The sequence below is a fragment of the Canis lupus genome, chromosome 9, assembly GCF_011100685.1.
Source record: "Canis lupus familiaris isolate Mischka breed German Shepherd chromosome 9, alternate assembly UU_Cfam_GSD_1.0, whole genome shotgun sequence".
Classification (NCBI taxonomy): Eukaryota; Metazoa; Chordata; class Mammalia; order Carnivora; family Canidae; genus Canis; species Canis lupus.
In genome coordinates, this window is record NC_049230.1 from 11,805,013 (window position 1) to 11,823,454 (window position 18,442).

Genomic DNA, 18,442 nt, shown 5'->3' on the forward strand with positions numbered 1-18,442 from the left:
GCTTGAGCTTCCTTTTCAGAGTCCAGATATCGATCCCATCTCACTCCCGACCCTAGCCCCCTTCTTAAAAATCTGGAAATCAGACTAATCATTACATGCAACTTCTTTAATGTAGGGAAGTGGTAGCTTTGGGAACCTCTTAACAGTTTTGCAATGGCCCTTCCGAAGGACGAATGAGCACTCAATGTCCTTTTGCTGTTGCCAGAAGAGTACGTCCCGGGCTGTTCCTGGGGGGTAGAACATTATGCTAAAGGCACAGTTCCTTTTTGTTGCAGTGAGCACAGCTCCTTGCACCTGGGCATGTGGACCGTTGGCCCGATGCCCTGGCCTGCGGGGCCGGCTCACCTCCACCTGTGCCTTGCTCCCCCAGCCGACCAGAAGAGCCTTCGACCTGGACTGGCTACATGGGAAAGATGTTCATGGCTGCTTCCAACTACCTCCCCACCCAGGTGTCAGACATGATGAACCAGGACAGGGCCTTCGCCACCGGACGTCTGAACTTCTCGGGTCAGAGGAACATCTGCACTCTCTCAACGTACGTATGGCACCACCCACTCTCCACAAGAATAAGCTCTCACAGAGCTGTTTGCCCAAAGTGCAAAACCCCCAAACATGTACAAAGAGGAAAAGAAAGACGAGATGGCCAGGAGGAAGGGCATGCAGAATCGAAGCCCGCTGTGTCCATCCGCTGTCTTTCCTCCTAGTCATCATTTGTGCTCTGGGGACAGCTGGAAGTCGGCATGGGAGCCTCAGCTCTCTGGTCATAACGCTGTCTTGAAAACAATTCCCATTCTTATGTAACTCTCTAAAAAGGCTCTAGTTCCATGATCCAGCTTCAGACACCTATGGGGCTGACAGATATTTTATTGAAAAGAGTTAAAGAAGGTAAACTTTTTTTTTTTAATCTGATAAAACTGGCCAGCAACGCGGTAAGCTAATTTTGTCCTTTCTGTCACTGTTAAAGGCAGAAACACACGTAAGCCAGAGGCTGTGTCCCATTCAGGTCAGCTGATGTTTTTGCTGGCAGTGGCTCTTCATAGAGTAATAGCATGCACACGCATGGTTTTGTATCACCCACACAATTATTTTCAAAGACAAGAAATAATCCTCAAGGTAGATCGCTAGGTCAGAATGCAAAGAAATAGCCAGAAACCCAGAATCCGGGGCCAGCAGACCGGGTAAACGTTTCCTGATGGCAGGAGAAGCAGCTTGTGACAGCCAGGGTGGGTGAGGCTTTGTCATTTGAAGCTGGCCCATTGCTCCTCTTTGTCATAATCACAGCATGTGTTTTCCTTGGCTCTTAGGATCCAGAAATTGCCAAGGCTGCTGGTCGCATCATCCGATGGACACCTTTACATCTACAATTTGGACCCTCAGGACGGAGGAGAATGTGTCTTAATCAAGACCCACAGGTGAAGAGACTAGTTTTCAAAAAGCCTTTTTAAGAGCCGCTTGTGTCAGGTTGTCAGTTGGCCAAGAACGACAGGCTTTAGGGCCATTGCTTGTCTGTCCTCTTTGCCTGCCATCTCGGTGGCAAACCTCTAAAGGCACCTGCTCTGTGCTGGGCTCGATGTCAGGCACCCTCACTACGCTGTGCACTTCTGGAAAAGTGCCAGGAGGAGTAACACACAATTGAAGAAACACAATGTCTTCCTGTGGCCTTTCCTCCTCGTACATTGGGTGCTCAAAAATACTGACCAAACTTAATTGAAAAGTTCTCTTGATGTCTATGACTGAGAACAAGGCGACCTCTCCCTGCTGTGCCAGAACACCGTGAGCTGCCCCTGCCCCCTCGCCCACAGATCACCCCCCCTTGTGAGCGTGCCTTAGGGTCCTTGCCAGGGTATACCAGGAAGAGCAAAGGGCCAGTCTTCGTTTAGTGCATAGAAGAGAAAGGGGTCCATTGTGGAGTTGCGTGATGGACCCCAGCTGTGCAAGGCCACTGGCGGGGCACATGACCCAGCTTGAACTCATAGGTCCGTACTTTAAACTCGAGTGGGCAAGCCTGAGCTGCCCAGCGCTTTTCCTTGTGACGGTATCCTGGATATGTGATCTCTTTTTTTCTCCTCCCCTCCCCCACAATTGCTGCAATTAGCTTGCTTAGCTCAGGAACAACAGAAGAAAATAAAGAAAATGACCTCAGACCTTCATTACCTCAGTCTTACGCAGCAACTGTAGCCAGACCAAGCACCTGGTCCGCCTCCACGGTGCCAGGTGAGTGGATGTGGGGGCCTGGTGGGGGCTGGGGGGGGTGGGGCACCATGGGGACCTGTTTCTGACACCACTTCCTCTGTCTTCACGGTCACCTGTAGATGGAATGCTCTCCCCGAACCACTTATCTCCTCCCAGGCGCGACCGCAAGAACAGCCTTTAAAAGTCGGGTCCCCAAACCCGGCAGGCACAGCCCCAAATTATCGCCTCCCCCAACAAGTCGTGTCAACCCTTGGCCTCTCTGAGAATTGCCAACCAGTAGCGAGTCGGAGGTGTCTAGGGTAGACACGTGGGTGAGACCAGCCTGTTCGGAGGCTTGGATGCCACACACGGTGGGGCTCTGGACTCCTCTGAAGCTCAGTCTCTCCGTTTAGAAGGCAAAGGCAGCCTCTGTGTTCTCCCTGGAGGTCCCGCCCCCGGGTCACAGCATAAGAACAGCAGGCCGCCGGGCTTCTCTCAACGTCTCATTCTTGGCTTCCAGGTTATTCTGAGGACGGCGGAGCCCTCCGAGGAGAGATTATTCCTGAACATGAGTTTGCGACGGGACCAGTGTGTCTTGATGATGAGAATGAATTCCCCCCTGTGAGCATTAGGAACCCCTAACCGAGTGGCTCAGTCTGTGTGCTTAGAAGGAAGCCTTCTCCTCATGCAAGAGGCGAAGTCACTTGCCCTGTTATCTAGTCCTGTAACAACTAACCTCCTCTGCACTAGTCAGAAAGCCCTAGGTGATGCGCTGTGCTGTGTGCCTCGGGCCCGACAGACCAGCCATCAGGTGTCAGGCTAAAGCCGGCAGCCGTAGAATAACCGAATACTAACCCAGGGAGTCTCGGCGGCCTCACTACCTCCAGAGGCCTGGAATCCTTAACTTGGCTTCTTTAGCACTCTCTGTGCTGCTCACAAGGTAGGAATTCGTGCCTGCATAAACCCGTTTGCCTGAGGCTCCTAAGGATGTCCTTGCAGAATGCTGCCTTTTTGCTAAAGACGTCGACCTAACGGGGTGGGCCGCTGCGCTCTGTAAGCCAGCTAGACCCTCACCCTCGCGCGGCTCTAATGGGGCGGACCCCAGGCTCCCAGCAGCCGGGTGGAGGGCGGGAGCCTCGGTGGAGAGCTCCCCGGCATTTCCTTGCATCTTGCTTCAGCTGTTCTGGCAGCAAGAGCCCTCGGGGTTGGCTGGGTGGGTGCAAGGCTTGGCTTCTCCCTGCATCCGCGTCTGAGGAGAGGGTTCTCTCCCTGGGTGGCTGCCTTAGCTTAGCTTAGCAGATCTTTCTGATCCTTCAAGCTTCCATTTAGAGCACCATCCAGACCGCTCTCGTGAGCTGCGGTTAGAGAGTGGCACAGAGAGTGAACCTAAAATCATCGAGACATGGAAGCTGTGTTTGGACCAAGACTTAGAGAGTCAACTGAGTGAGCCTCCTGGAGCCAGATCGGGCCCTGCTTCAGAGCCCATTAGGTCTTGGTATATGATGTTTTCTCCTGACTGTTATCTTATAATGTCAGTTGAAATCTCATTTGCAAAAGGATGGAAGGCAGGTCTAGTTTCTTTCTCCTATAAATCCTGGGACAATCCGTTAAGCCCAGTCAGCTTTTTTATTTTTATTTTTATTTTTTTTTAAAGGCTGTTCTAGAGTCCTCTGTGCATGATATGGGAGGGTGGGGTGTGTGATTGCCCATGAAGGCTCTACAGACTGCAGCTTGAGATTTACGTTTCTGGCTTTTAAGAGGCAGACTGCCAGATGCAGTGCCAATAAGTACAATTTATATTTTAGGGCTGGAGAGCAGTGGTTCTTAAAAATACGAATTATAAATATAAAAACAACCATTGGCTTGCTGCCTCCTTTGCCTTTGGGTTCTCATGCCCTGACTAGCCATAAAGGGAGCTCTTCCGGCCCCCTAAAAGTTGGTGGTCACTTACCTGAAGTTGTGTCTTCTGGGAACCAGAGCAGAGTAGATAGAGCGGGGATATACGTGTCCTACTCTGCCCAGGTTTGGAACCTTCACTCACTAGGTTCCATCTCAGTGATTTTGGCCACTCACTAGGTTCCATCTCAGTGATTGTGACGAAAGTCTGTGACTGCTCCAAAAGACAATTAGATTATTAATTAGATTCTTAGCTGTAATCAAAGTAAACCCTAAAACCTTTTGTACAAATTGGGGTACATCAGATACTGGCTTTCAGGAGGCGGTCCCTTGCCAAAGAAAACCTGTATAAAATAATAGGTACACTGTGTAGATCATTTGTTTGGAGTTTAAAAAAAAACAATGGAGATGCTTAAGATCTAGTGGTAGAATTTGTTGAGAGGCCTGTTCACCTAAACACTGCCAGGAAGCTGGGTAGGAGCCGGTTGTCCTGTCTCCCTCTTCAGGACCAAATGTGAGAAAGTCAATTTAACTTGCCTCTGGGATTTTTCTTTAGACACAAGGAAGGCTTCCTGCCAGCGAGAGCGTTGATCACTGAATGAGGCCCCTGTTAGACCCTAGAGCCAGCGGTTGGGGTCATGGAAGCCAACAGATCCCAGACGCCCTGCTGTCCAGCCTCCAGGCAGACAGGGAGGACAGGATCGAGCTTCTACAACCTCCCAGTGTCATAGCAGACAGTCTTCTCCATCTCATTTCATGGAGACCAGAGGCGTGAGTGCCACTGGGATGTCCTCTCGACGTGGACCATCTCCCATCCTTTTGGCAACGATGTCCAACAGGAGAGGAGATGCTGGACCACTCCCCTCCCTGCCATTATTCTGTGCCAGCATGCCTATTACGCATACTTGGCCAAAATTCACACCTCTACCCACATCCCTTAATTGTGATCTTGGAGTCAGCATGGTTAAAAACACGGGCTTGCCTGCCTAATCTCATGAGGGGCTCCCCAGGCCTTTGCCTTCAGAACACAAGTCCTTGTGAGTAGGGTCTTTTTTTTTTTTTTGTAATATACTCACACTTTCCTGAATATGATCACTCTTATCTCCTGGGGATTTCCTTTGCTCCATCCACAATGAGAAAAGAGAACTGATCATTTCTGGTACCTTAGAAAGGTGCCGTATTCAGGAAGCAGCTTTTGTTGTAAAAACACGCCAACCTTTACAAATCTACACATTCTCTGACAGTGGTCTTACTCCTATGAGCAAGAGTAAGGGAAGTGGGACCAAGGGTATTTACTGACTTTTTCATAGTGACTTAGCAGTCTGTGTTTACAAGTAAGATGAGCCTTTAAAAAAAAACAAACATGCATATACATATAAATACACACACATACACACGTATTTTATATATAGTCAGTATTTTCTGAAACTGTGCCATACTCGTCTACACCTACACAAGACGGGTGGACTTTCTGTGGCCACAAGTGAGGGTCAGTCCATGGACATACGCAAAAACTGTGCCAGCCTCCCCCTGCTGACCCCGCATGGGCACAGATCTGTTGATAATGCAGCCTTGCCTAACAGCCTCTACCTGGAAGGAGTAAGGCCATTCTGTTTTGATTTTGGTAGATAAACTTGTGCCGTGGAAGTCAGAAGGGCAAAACGAAGCATTCATGATGAGAAGCGCACCTCAAATCAGGAAAACCCCCCCCTATCAGGAAGGTGGAAGAATGGAGTACAAATTGTGTGTGCAGAAAGGGGGGGCAGGAATCCCAGGTGCCGCCTGCTTAAGCCACGAGACATGGTCCACGGCTCTCCAAACTCTCCTCTGCCCTCGTTGCCAGTGGGTACGGGAGACCCTTATATACACATCCTGCTACTCGAAATATGTTACAGCCATAGTGTCAATGCTAACTAACCATATTGGTCTATAACCGGAACTTTATACGATAAAGGGCATCCTTTTTAAATGTATGCCGTGTAAAAATGTACTTATAGGAAAATCTCTTTGAATTGTATTTCTTGTATATTACGTACGTATAGCGAGAGACTGTTTTCAGCCACGCAAAGTATTTTTGCAGTGATTGGGATAAATCATTTATTACCTTTGAGTCCCATTCAGGACACTAATAATAAAATCATGGCAATGCATCTTTGAGGTTTTAAATTTTTTATTTCTTCTTGGTTTTAGGAAGCAGGAAGATGCCTAAAATCTTTAGGATACAGTCATTTGATCTTTAAAGGGAAGGAGGAGGCGGGTAGGGCTGGGGATTAATCTGTGGGCTCCTGAGCGATGAGACCTCTTGAGCAATGAGACCCGGAAACATCTAACTTTGTCCTAGCCTGCATTTGGTGCTACTCAGGGCAACCCCCACCTCCCCCAGGAGCCGCCCAGAAATGGAGCATCTCAGGCCCCACCCCAGACCTACTGGGTCAGAATCTGCACTTCCATGAGATCCCAGGTGATACGTATGCAGATCAGAGATGGAGAAGCACTGCCCTAGATCCCAGTTGGGATGAATCTATGCTAATAGGACCAGCGAAACTGGGTACAGAGAAAAACTAAGATGTATTAAGTGCCTGTTCTGTGTCAGGTGACGTGGCAGGCATTTCCATGTATCATCATCTTTCGTCCTCAAAATCAGCTTGCAAGCTAGGCTAAATGCCCACATTCAAAAGCTGGGCTTTGATCCAGATCTAACGGCAAAGTCTGGGTGCTTTCTGCTCTAGGCCCACCCAGCTGTTCTCTCAAGCGGGGAGGGGGGAATGCAAAGCTCGAGCTTCAGAACAAAATTCTGAGACTTAGTTTTACAGCATCCGGAGCTGGAGTGTGAACTTGCCCTGTCTCGCTTCCTAACATCTGCCTGTGGGGAAATCGGTCCATCCGGTGGCTTGGCAACGGCAGGCGACGTGGTGGGGATTGCAGCAGGGGGTCACCGAAGGATGGCGAGTGTAATCCGCTCTGGAGGTGTTGTCCCCAGCAATGTCTAGAAGAACATCTGCAAGAATCTCTCTGACCTTGGGCAGGACGCCCTGGTATTCGGCGCTACCTCTATCTAGAGGCACAGCTTCTGCAACATCATCTTCCAGGTTAAAAATAAGGGGAGGGTCATGATGCTGCTCCCGTCCGACGTCCCCATCACAGGCTTTGGCTCCGCCTAGAGAGGAGGTGACAGCAAATAACTCGTCAGACCCAGTTTTGGCCCTATGGTGGAAAGAGGAGAATTCGGATTGATTTTACATTAATCCAAACATCCCAGGACTTGAATATTCAAGTGACCATTCTGCCTGTCAAGTCACCTTGAGATTTTTGGTGCTCAGACCAGTGATGCTCCTCTTGCCCAGAGTGATCTGGAACTTCTCCGGGACTTGCCTTCAGAGCCAATATGACTCGACAGTCAACCAGTTCTCTCTCATCTCTACCCTTTGTGAGGAAATTTGATTTTTTTCTTTTTCCAAACACTGATTTCTTGAACACCATGATACTCAGTTTGGTGGACTGGGCAGGAAGGCGAGGTGAGTAATTTCACTTTGGGTTGCAATTGAGATTCTTACATGAATTTGAATCTGGCCATGAAGGCAGCCTCCAAAGAGTAACAAAAATGGAGTACTGGCAGCAGCAGTTAGTGATTCGGGTGACTTTTTTTTTTTTTTTTTTTTTTTTTTTTTTTGCCTTTTCCATACAAAAGTAGTTAAGGTATTGGACAGGAGTTAATATGATTGAATAAATGAAAGCAATCAAGGCAAGGGACAGCCATCAGACATACAGTAAATCCCAAATGCCTATTTTGCATCCGAGCTTCCTAGCAGCCAAACAACAGGGTAGAAACTTCTCAGCGGCTCAGGGGAAGCCCAGCTCTTCCTGGCACTGATATATGTGAGAGAAACTCTTGGCTTCCCCAAGAAGAATGGGCAAACCACACAGCTTTTTAGGCAGCCCTCCTTAATGGTTTTCCTGCTGTGGTTGACATTCGGGTCGTTCAGAGTCACTGTCTTTGCCCCAAGTTTGGAGTCCAGGTTAAGCTCTCCTTCGTTGCCAGTAAAGGGCAGCGAATGAGGTTTGCGATCAGTGGAGCAAGGGCTGGACTCCTCTTGGAAAAATTTAAGACTTCCACTTTGAGAACCACGGGGGGTAGCTTGCATAGGACCAGCCCTCCTATTGAGAACAATTTGGAATTCTAGACATATTTAGGGGGGAAAAGAAACCCTGAAGGCACCAGGAAGTTACCAAGGCAGGCAAAGACCGGAAAGAATTTGATCAATGAAAGACAGAGGTCTCCTTGGGTTGAGTCTGCATTTAGGAGTTTGTGCGGCCCCCTCCCCCCGCAACAGGACCCCCCTCAGTCTGTGCAGCTTGGAGCAGTAAGAGCCCAGGGAGAAAGCTGTCATCTCTTTAGCTTGAGGTGTCAGGGGCCAGGGCTCAGGGCTGCCACAAGGGAAGAGAACTGATGCGTGAAATCCCAGGAAGGAGGAGGGAGCCAGAGAGGAGCAACCTGAAAATCCATCCATAAAGTCCCTCTGCACCGTTCTCTAACCTAATGTAGTAGATGTCAACACATGTAGTTTATCCGAAAGCAGTTTTAAGAAACAGGGATGCAGATTCTCAATGAGAAGGGGAAGGGAGGGGTCAGAACATGTGTGTCACACGCCCCACCCTCGGCTCAAGACACACACACACACACACACACACTTCCAGCTGTTGAGAGGTCTGCCCTCCGCATCCTCATGCTAACACTCCTGGGACCTTGGTGACTCCTCAGAACAGACCTCCCCTCCCCTGGGTATCATAATTCCTGTCCAATTGTGATCGTTCTAAACAGTCCGATTACTTCATAGCAACATTCAGGATTCCAACACCGTGGTGCCAAGGGCTTTCTGGCAGGGCCGTGACTTCTGAAATTAACTCAGCCTGGAGAAGCCATACCTCTGAGATAATGTAATGTAAGGACTGTAATCTGGAAACTTTCCATCTGAAAGCATAACAAATATCTGACTGGTTTGCATTGTAGGTTTTGGAGGATCAACGATTCTTGTGGCTTTTTTAATATCCCTCAAGTTACGAACTCAAAGAACTTGTTTTGTGTTTATGCCATGTTTTCTCCAGGATCACGGATTTACAGTCAGGGATAATCATTTCCGTTCTTTATTATATAATTCTTTGGAACACCCTGATGTTAAATAATTGAATCAAATTGGAATCTGCACCAGGTCCCGGATTTTGTTTTGTTTTTGTTTTTCATTCACTAAAAGAAAGACGTTAGGGTCCCTACGAGGTACAAGATGCTGTGCTCAGCACTTAGAGACCACAAAAACGAAATACCTTACAAAGCTCAAAACTAGGGGCGCCTGGGTGGCTTAGTCAGTTAAGCGTCTCAGCTCAGGTCATGATCTCCGGGTCCTGGCCCTGCATGCGGCTCCCTACTGAGCTGGGAACCTGCTTCTCCCTCTACCCTCCCCGTTGCTTGTGCGCTCTCGCTCTCTCTCTCTCTCTCTCTCTCTCATATGCTCTCTCTCTCTTACATTAAAAAAAAATTTAAAGCTCAAAACTAGTAGTGGAAATAAAATGTGTACCCCCCAGGACCCCTCCCAAAAAACAAACATGTACCCAAATAACTGGCGTATATAGCAGAATGTGATCCTTATCAGAGTTTTTCCAAATCATACGCAGCTGGCAAGATGAGATTGGATTTTATGACCAAGGTACTAGAATTTGATGGGAGGGCCTCGCAGTGGAGAGAGATTTCGATACAAGGCCAAGGAAGAAGGCCATTGTCCTTGGAGAACTGACCCTGGAAAAGTGGAGGGACCCAGGATGGAAGGAGCCTGAATTCAGTGGGCAGCAAGAAGCCACTGGAAGGTTTTGAGAACCATCATGACCCAGTATCACATTTCTAAAATATACATTGAAGACGGTCAGCGAATGAACCAAGAAGCAGAGCCTTCTGCTGGTTTGCTAACTCAACCCCTAGAGTCTATTTTCTGAAACAGTCTATTGTCAAGTAAATTACACTTTAAAATATCTCTAAGCTCCCATTTCATGTTCGGCCAAACTGGCATTTAAAGCACAACAATGGAACGAAACGGTTCTTGGTGGGGAAAGGGCTGTGTCAAGTGTGCTGACTAGCTCGGAGCTTGCTGGAAATTTCGGCGAACGGTAGACAGACTTTGTTTTCCTATCTGTGGGGGCCGAGGGCCTGTGCTGGGGGGCCCCTGGGTGCCGGGAGCGCCCCTGAAGGAGGGCAGCCCACACTCACTGCCAGAGGCCTGAGGGAGGATGGTGCACTGAGCACACCCGACTCACCGCTGACGTAGAAGGCCTTGTAAGACCCCAGGCGGACCGTCTGAAGGGCTCCGAACTCTCCAGCAGCCCCGCTGTTGGGGTGAAACAGCACCTGAGAAAGAGCAGCAGAGCTTCCTAACCAGCCAGGCTCCCGGGGACTCCCTGGAAAGCATTTCTTTCTCTGTCATGGGGCCCGGCCCAGCACCCCCACCCCACCCTACCCTGGTCCCAAATGCTGACCGACTGGGGCCTGTGGTCCACACTGGCCAACCCCACCCCGGGGAGTGGATGCCTCCATGAAATAGCTATTTGGCCAGTTACTTAGATTGGCCCCCTCTCTGGTCAGATTCGCAGGCCCAGTACCAGCTACAGCATGTGCAGGGTCCACTGCAAAATCAAAGTGAGAGAAAGCTTGTTCAACGTTGGAGAGTTCCAAGACGGCACAGCACCTGCTCTTTAAACCAGCTGCGGGGCTGTCCTAAGTGCCAGGGGGATGGGGTGAGAGATGACTGTGCTGGTCACACACCAGCCCAGGCCCCAGCCCTCAGGCTCAAGATAGGGCCTGGGAACCTGCATGCCTTCCAGACCTTCCCAGGGATTCGGACGCAGGTGTTCCTCGGATCTCTTTGGAGAACCGACTTCGGCATCCAGGTGATTTTCTCGCTCTCCCTCGAGCAAGGGTGGCCTAAGAAGGCATGCTCGAGAGGACGGCTCGGCGTGATGTCTCGGAACCAGGCGCGGCCTAACATGGACAGCCTCACCTTTGACTCAACCCTACCCCACTCGGACTGAGGAAATCCTCCCTCATCGGGCCAGAGATGAAAGGATCACCCTACAAAGCGGAAACACCTAATTCAGGCTTGCCAAGGGCAGGATTTGGTAGAAAATAAATGACCAGTGTCCTTGGTCGGTTGGTGGGTTTGGGCTGGAAGCGTGAGACCGCCCTGGTATGAATCATGACCGATATATATCACTGGAAAGGCGCTTACGTGATTCAAAGTTTCCATGGGGCTAAAAAAAAAAAAAAATGAGAAACATCTGTTGGAGCAGTAAACAGCTGTCCCTCCAAGTTCCCGGGCTCTGAGAGGATGCCGCCGAGGGCGGGGCTCCTCCCACACCTGCAGCTTCCGTGCTGGGCTCTCGTGACAGTCGCCGCAAGGTCCCCGGCCAGCGTGATGACAGCAGGCTCCTTCCAAACAGGAAAAGAAGTCGTAACTCAAAACCCACTCTCCTGCCAGCCCTGCAGGAAGCCAAGCCCGTCACCGCAGGAGGCCGCTTGGTTTCCTTCTGGAGAGGGCAGGAAGTGGGGGACTCTTGTCAACCGACCTAAGACGCACTCAGACATCCAGGAGGTGGGAGTCGCGGTCCGCCGCCAGGTCAAGCCGTGGGCATCGTTTGAGCCTCAGAAACTCCATCAGTTTCCTGCCACGTCCAGGATATTTATGCAGCGTTACCAGAGGCAACTTCCAAAATCCAAGAGGAAGAGGAAGCAAAACTTGAGGATGGCTCACTCCCCGAAACAGGGATGGGTTTTGCTTTCCTCGGGGGCACACTGGCCAGGGCGCTGGGGTTCCCCATCCACAGAGGAAGAGGGCTGGCAAATGTGCACATGAACCACAGCCCAAGACAGGTCCTAGGTCCTCGGGGGAGGGCAGGGAGGACACCCCGTCCGAATTTCAAAGATGACGGTGTCTTCTGCAAAGCAGGTGCACGTTCCTGGTTGCCTTTCTTACCTGCTTTTGCTTTGTTTCATTTGGTTTTGTCGTTTTAAGCAGGGGAGCATCTCCTTAGGCCCTGGGGGCTGGTGCATATGTGGTGTGTGTGCGCGCGCACATACACACACACTCATACAAGGAGGGCTCCCCCAGTCCCCTCAGGTGGGGCTGCAAAGCTCTGTCTCCAGAAGTGGTGGGCCACTGGGGATGGCGCCTCTCACCACTAGGGGCCTCCCTAAGAGAAGTGATGGGAGTTCCAGAGCCTGCAACCCAGCTCCTGTCCCCTCAATGTATAGCTTCCAGGGAGGAGCCACGTGTCTTAGGACCCACAGCAGCCCCAGGCCGGTTTGGACTGGCTGGTGCAGAGCCATGAAAGAAGCCTTCCCTTTGCCAACAAAATTTGGACTTGTTGGTGGCCACCAGGAGCTGCCGTGTGACTTGACCAACGGCAACGTGACAACCTCCAGCTTGCATTCGAGAGTCAGGCAAGCCCCCAGTGGGATATTGGAGGCACCCTCTCCTACCCGTCTCCCCTCCCCCCCCTCCTCGCGGTTGCCCTCGGTGCCCAGACACAGACCCAGGTGCAAGACCCACCATGCAGCCTGGTGGCAGCTGCTGCGGGTTTTAAATACCACCCGACTTCCCCAGAGACCTCCAAGGGGACAATGAGAAGAAGGTCGAGAAGGCCGCTCTGCAGGAAACCCGACAGCCCACAACTGGCCTTTAAATGCCTGCACCTAGGGCCTGGGGAGGCTGCCAGGGGGCGCGTGGCCCTAGGTGGCTTCAGCACTTCCCACTTGCGGTGACTTCATTTGCAAAATAAGGAAGAGCCCCATTGCTCAGGCCTATTTGCATCCTGTTTTGAGATGATCATCTAGGAGTTACTTTGAGCCTCTTGAAACTGGAACTGTTTTCTAAACCAAGCCCAGGACACAGCCGAGGGTGGTGAACACAAGTAAATTGTGTTTCTCAAAATCTCCCCGGGGGGGCGGGGGGACACGTATGTGCGTATCCCGTATGTACATGGATAGGTGTGTGTGTGTGTGTGTGTGTGTGTGTGTGTGTGTGTGTGTGTGATCACTCACTTCACCTCCTGGCCTCCCTTCTGCAAACTCAAGACAATTTATTCTAGTCTGTTCGGCAGGTGGCCGGAAAAGACCAGACTCAGAGCCCACAACTACCTGTGTTGCCCTCAAACTCGAAACTCTGTGGGAATCTAGGGTCCTGGGAAGCGGGGCGTGGCCCGAAGGTGCCAGCACCCGCAGGCTTTTGCTCTTGAAGATACCATCAGTGGCTTCCGGCGGGCGGTCGGGGAGGCTGTTTCCTTCCAGGCCCTGGGGTGTGGTCAGGACTCCAGCTGCACACACACGCCCCGCGTCCCCCACGCGAACCCCCAACGGTGCTGGGGCTTGGGTCCCGTCCTCCTGCCTGGTGCCCCCACCCAGCCACCGCCGGGCACCACACCAGTAACCGTGAGGCCCCGAGCCCGGGCCTCGATGACCCGACGCAAAGCAGCGACCAGAGTGAGCTCTCCTGCCTGAGAGCGGAAGCGACCGCGAAGGAGCTGGCTTCCACAGGAGACCGGCCACGGCAAGGAGCCCAGAGTCCTTGAAGCACTTCCTGGTGACCCCAATTATTCTATTAGTAGCTGTGCTAATAAACACTCGGGAGCACCTCTGCACTGACGTCTTCCGTAACCCCCCAGGGTCACACACTGCCAACCTCCAGCCCCGAGGCGGAAACCATCTTCCTGCGGCCTCGCCGCTGCTCCGCAGTACAGCTCAGCCTGGAAGGGTCTGCAGTTCTAGAAGATTCCATACGCCAGGAGAAGTAGTGCTTCCTCGGAGGGCATTTCAGGCACGTCTGATGAGCCCTAGAAACTGCACGAATGCTCACAGAAGCACGGGCGGCCCTCTTGAGGCCAGAGGGCCGCCTGCCCTGGGTAGGCCCAGCCACAGGGGCGGCTTGGGTGACCGCCGCCGCACATCTGAGCAGCATTTGAGTCACTTCCATGTGACCCTCGGTAGAGACGCAAATAGACCCTTTGATGTGTGGGTCCCTAACTGAGAAGCCATGTGCTCTCACCGGGCCCTACAAAGGGGTTTGGGGTTCCCTCCTCCCACTTCCTCTTCCTTTTGGTGAAAGGAAAACACACGGAAATGACATGGAAAGGCCACTGGGCCCGATGCTTCCGGGCTGTCACTGCCCCCGGGTGCCTCAGCACACATGAGGAGGGGACCCTGGGGCCCTGGGAAGCAGAAACCCAAAGCCAGTGCAGGGGCTGCGGAGTCACATGTCGGGCCGTCCAGGAGCCAGGGGGCAGGTCAGAGGCATAAAGCCCTCGTTGGCCCTGCCGTCCAAGAGCTGTTTCATTCATGTGTCTGTTCATTCATTTATTCGTCAGATCCGTAGTGATTGCATGCCCGTGGGTGCCAGGCACTGTGAGGCGCACAGGGAATTCTCAGTGAGATCCCTGCTTTCGGGAAAGTTCCATTCTAGTCGGGGAGCCCCACGATAAACAAGTCACTCACACTACTCAGCCATCTCATCCAACAAAAATGTGCCAGGTGCCTACGATGTCTCAGAACATTCAGTAACTGTGAAAACAAATCATATGCTATGGGGAATAAGCATCCCCATACACCCGCTCTAAGCCAAGGTGTTAAATTAAGTCTGGATTGGCAAACCGGATTGATCATAGGAGAAAGGGGTGGGGTAGAAAGAGAGGTTCGTCTCAAAGGAGCCATCTATCAGGCTTTCTCAAACTAGGTCTGGAGCAGCCACCTCCATGTAGCGTCCAAGGATGGTTCTCTCTGCACAAAGGCAGCCCCGGATGAGAGGCAGCTGGCCAATCTCCTGAAGAGCCTGAGAAGGGCGCACACCCCCTTCACTTACCCTGTGCCCAGTCTGCGACCAGCCAAAGAGCACCTCGGAGGCATCCAAACCGTCAAAGTGTCGGTCCTGGGGCAGGCTGGCCCCAGCCAGAGCTACCACGGTGGGGAAGATGTCCAGCACACTACAGAAAGAACAAGACAGTGTTGACCCTGGCTATTCCCAGACTCTCTCCCTGGCCATGCTATGGTCAAGGCCCACCCAAACAAGCCCAGACTGAGCATCCACATCCTCCCATATGGCCCCCTCCTCTGCCTGCCTGTCCTTTCTTTGGGTTCCACCTGGATTTCTTCTTCTTCTGGAAGAAGCAGAATGGCACAGTGGTTTCGCACCCAGGCCCGGTGGCTGAGAGTTAACTGGACTCGAATCCCAGGGTTGTATCTATCTGGCTTCTTAATGCCTTCATTTTCTATTTTCTAAAATGGGCATGATGATAGTGCCCACTTCAGAAAGTACTGTGTGGATGAGGCACACAGATAAGGCATAGAGAAGAAGACCTGGCACTCTGGAAGGGCTCATTGGGTGTTTGTGTTATGATTATTCACAAGAGGGGTGCCTGGGTGGTTCCAATGGTTGAGCATCTCCCAGGGTCCTGGGATCGAGCCCTGTGTTGGACACTCTGCTCAGCACAGAGTCTGCTTCTCCCTCTCTTTCTGCCCCTCCTCCCACTTGTGCTCTCCATCTCTCGCTCTCTCAAATAAATAAAATATTTTTTAAAAAATAATTATTCACAAAAGCACCCCTATGGACCTACCTAAGAACAAAGGGGTTCCACCTGTCACCAGGTAGGCCGCAGCCACTAGCTGAGAGGGGACACTGTGTGACAGGTACCTGCTGGAGAACGTACACTTCATTATTCCTTCCCCGGGTCTCTGGATCACAAATATTTAGTCTTTGTTTAAAATGCCATAGTATGTGACACATTCCACCCCTTTATTTCACTTACTTTTTCCTCATTACAAAATAGTAAATGTTTATGTGAAAAAAAAAATAGAACATCCAGAAATATAAAAGAGAGAACAATGCACGATGGGTGCATTACCCGAAGGTAGCCACTGTTACCATCTTGGTGAATTTTGTTAATGTGATTTTTTTGAAGTCATGTGGTACAATTTTACTCTCTTCTAGGGCACATCTCCTGCCAGCCTGCTGTGCTTTGTCAGGAAAAAAAAACTCTCCAGCATAAACAAATGGACTGTCCTTTCAACAAAGCTGTTTATATCCATGGGCCAGGCCAACTGAGTCAGTGGGATGTGATGCAGTCAGGAACGCAGGGCCAGGCGAGGGGCACTCCCCCGGGAGAGAGGCCCCATTGGCCTGAGGCTGGGCACAGTGCCACACTTCGGGCACACTTTTAGGGAGGCCTCAGGGGCTGCACCTCCCACTGCCACCACCCTGAAGTTTGGGGAGGGGTTCTCTGCCCAGCAAGAGGGGCTGGGGAAAGGACTGAGCTTCTACCCACCATGTGGCTCTGCCTACAGCCCTGGACAGAACCTCTCCCTGGACCATGGCACAGACTGTTTCTGGGTTGCCTTCAACTTTCACGGTCCACACAGCTGGTGGCTTATCTCTCGAGATACGTGTTCCAGGAGCTGGCATCTCACACAGGCAAAGTCAAGGAGTGCAGAGTAAGCACTAATGGAATCCGGCACAGTCCAGAAACCCGTCCAGGGTCCAAGGATCCTGGGAAAAGCTGGGCAGCGCCGAGCACTGCAGCACAGTCCGAGAAGGCCACACGGCTGGGGCCCCTTGGCTCTAGCTTTCTCTAGATAGCACCCCTAAGAGAGGCTGGTGCCACAGAGGGGTCACAACAGCGAGCACGAAAAACAGGATCTGTGTTAGATCGGAATGTACGGCATACTTTCTTTTTCTATCTTATATTTTTCTCCCCCAGTGTCATGAGGTTTCACATCCTAATGGAATAAAGCCCGAAGTCTACTGTTTGTGGGACCCTAGCATCTCAGAACTGCTCAGGATCCTGAGAGGTACCTCGTCCTCCCAGAGGACAAAGAAAACCTCGGCCCACGAGAGTCTTCAAACATCTCCGACGACCCGACTCGCCAGTCCAGCATTGATCACCAAGCCCAAGCTACCACCAAGGCTTTCCTTCTGTCTCGGAGGAAGCCAAGCCCCCGAGGTTAGCCTTGGAAGAGGGAGGGCCTCCTGGGCACACTACAGTCCCAGTGCCAGCCCGGAGGTGGGCGCCCCCATCCCAGAGCTGGGCCCCCAGCCTAGGTGTGAGTTTAGAGGAAACCAGTGTCCTACAGAAGCCACCGAAGGGAGCCCAGCTGCTCCAAACCTCAAAACCCACCCAAGAAACTGGTCCTGGGAGTCATCGAAAGCTTCGAGAAAGAGACACAAAAAACCTAGAACCTACATTTTCAAGTTTCTGTGGCTGATGCCACTTGGGATGGAGGCTTTGGGCAGGGCCACATTCTGACTTTCGTGGGATCTTTGTGGGCTGCTGCTTCCATACAAAATATGTAAAATCATATTTCACAACTGTGTTGACTGAAAGACGCACATAGAAATAGTAGATATTAAACCATTTTTCCAACATAAAAGTTGGGGTTTTTTTTCTCCTTCTGATTTTAGAAGAAATTAAAAATCTGTATCCCTAAAAATTTCATGGGCCTGGCTCTGACCCTCCCCAGCCTAAGGGACAAGTCAGCCCTGGCTTCTGGAGGGATGAAACCCCCCTGGGCCTGAGGTTTCTCTGCACAGTGACACAAAATGCTGCCATCAGAGTGGGCAGGGGGCCGCCTTTGCAGGTTCCGCTGCCCATATGAAAGCGTTTCTTTCTTTCTTCATATGGCTTCCGCCAGCCCAGGGCACTGAAAGTTGTTCGGAGGAAGTGTGCATGTTTGTGTTCCTATCCAAGGTGTTGCCATAGGAACCTGGGCGTAGAGAGCGGGCGACCGACCAGGAGGAGGATGCCGGAGGGTCCGAGGGTCCCGCCAGGAGCTCGCTGGGGCTGACCAGCAGCAGAGGCCATGTGTGGATGGGAACTGGGGACGGGCCGTGCTGGGCTGTCCTAGGGGGAGAGCATCCCAGGGCAGAGGGAAGGGCTGGGAAGGGAGGTGTTTCCTAGAAGCTGGGGAGGTTATATCTGGGAAAAGGCGGTGTGATCTGAAGACGGGAAGTGGGAAGGACAAGGGGGTTGCCAGGGGAAGGATTGAGGGTGCGTGGGCCTGAACACAGAGGGAGGAGACAACAGAACTTCCTCCAGGTCGCAGGACAGTGAGAACTGTCCCTAGGACGTGGGAGCAGCTCCCCATTTAGTTGTTAGTCTCTTCCTGTCGGATTTCCCTCTCGCGAGCCCTGGGAAAAGCAGGTATGCACCCCTTCCTGGCCTAAGCCCCTCTGCGAGCAGTTGAGAGGCTGCAGCTGCCCCCAGACCCCCACCTCGGGTCCCTCTTAGAGCCCAGCAGAACCCCCACTGCACTGTTTCCAGGGAACATGGGGGTCCCAGAGTGTCAGGACCCACC

At 51.7% G+C, this 18,442-nt stretch overlaps 2 protein-coding genes across 4 annotated transcripts in view; one reads left to right on the plus strand and one right to left on the minus strand.

Moving 5' to 3' along the window:
- The window catches only part of WIPI1 (WD repeat domain, phosphoinositide interacting 1), a 32,804-nt gene extending 26,586 nt beyond the window's left edge, over positions 1-6,218 (plus strand). For 2 of the 3 annotated variants that reach the window (XM_038546783.1, XM_038546784.1), the window contains 5 exons: positions 371-535; positions 1,305-1,412; positions 2,096-2,214; positions 2,693-2,793; positions 5,697-6,218. In XM_038546783.1, the coding sequence (XP_038402711.1) occupies positions 371-535; positions 1,305-1,412; positions 2,096-2,214; positions 2,693-2,793; positions 5,697-5,744 (541 nt within the window). In that variant the 3' untranslated portion in view covers positions 5,745-6,218. Of the gene's footprint in view, positions 1-370; positions 536-1,304; positions 1,413-2,095; positions 2,215-2,692; positions 3,113-5,696 lie in introns of all 3 variants that reach the window. The other variant, XR_005364283.1, reaches the window with a different exon arrangement.
- A 702-nt stretch (positions 6,219-6,920) lies between these two features.
- Positions 6,921-18,442, minus strand: part of ARSG (arylsulfatase G) — a 65,245-nt gene continuing 53,723 nt past the window's right edge. Inside the window, exons 9-11 of the mRNA NM_001048098.1 lie at positions 14,958-15,078; positions 10,369-10,459; positions 6,921-7,225 (exon numbers count right to left, since the gene is read on the minus strand). Of these exons, the coding sequence (NP_001041563.1) occupies positions 6,921-7,225; positions 10,369-10,459; positions 14,958-15,078 (517 nt within the window). The remainder of the gene's footprint in view (positions 7,226-10,368; positions 10,460-14,957; positions 15,079-18,442) is intronic.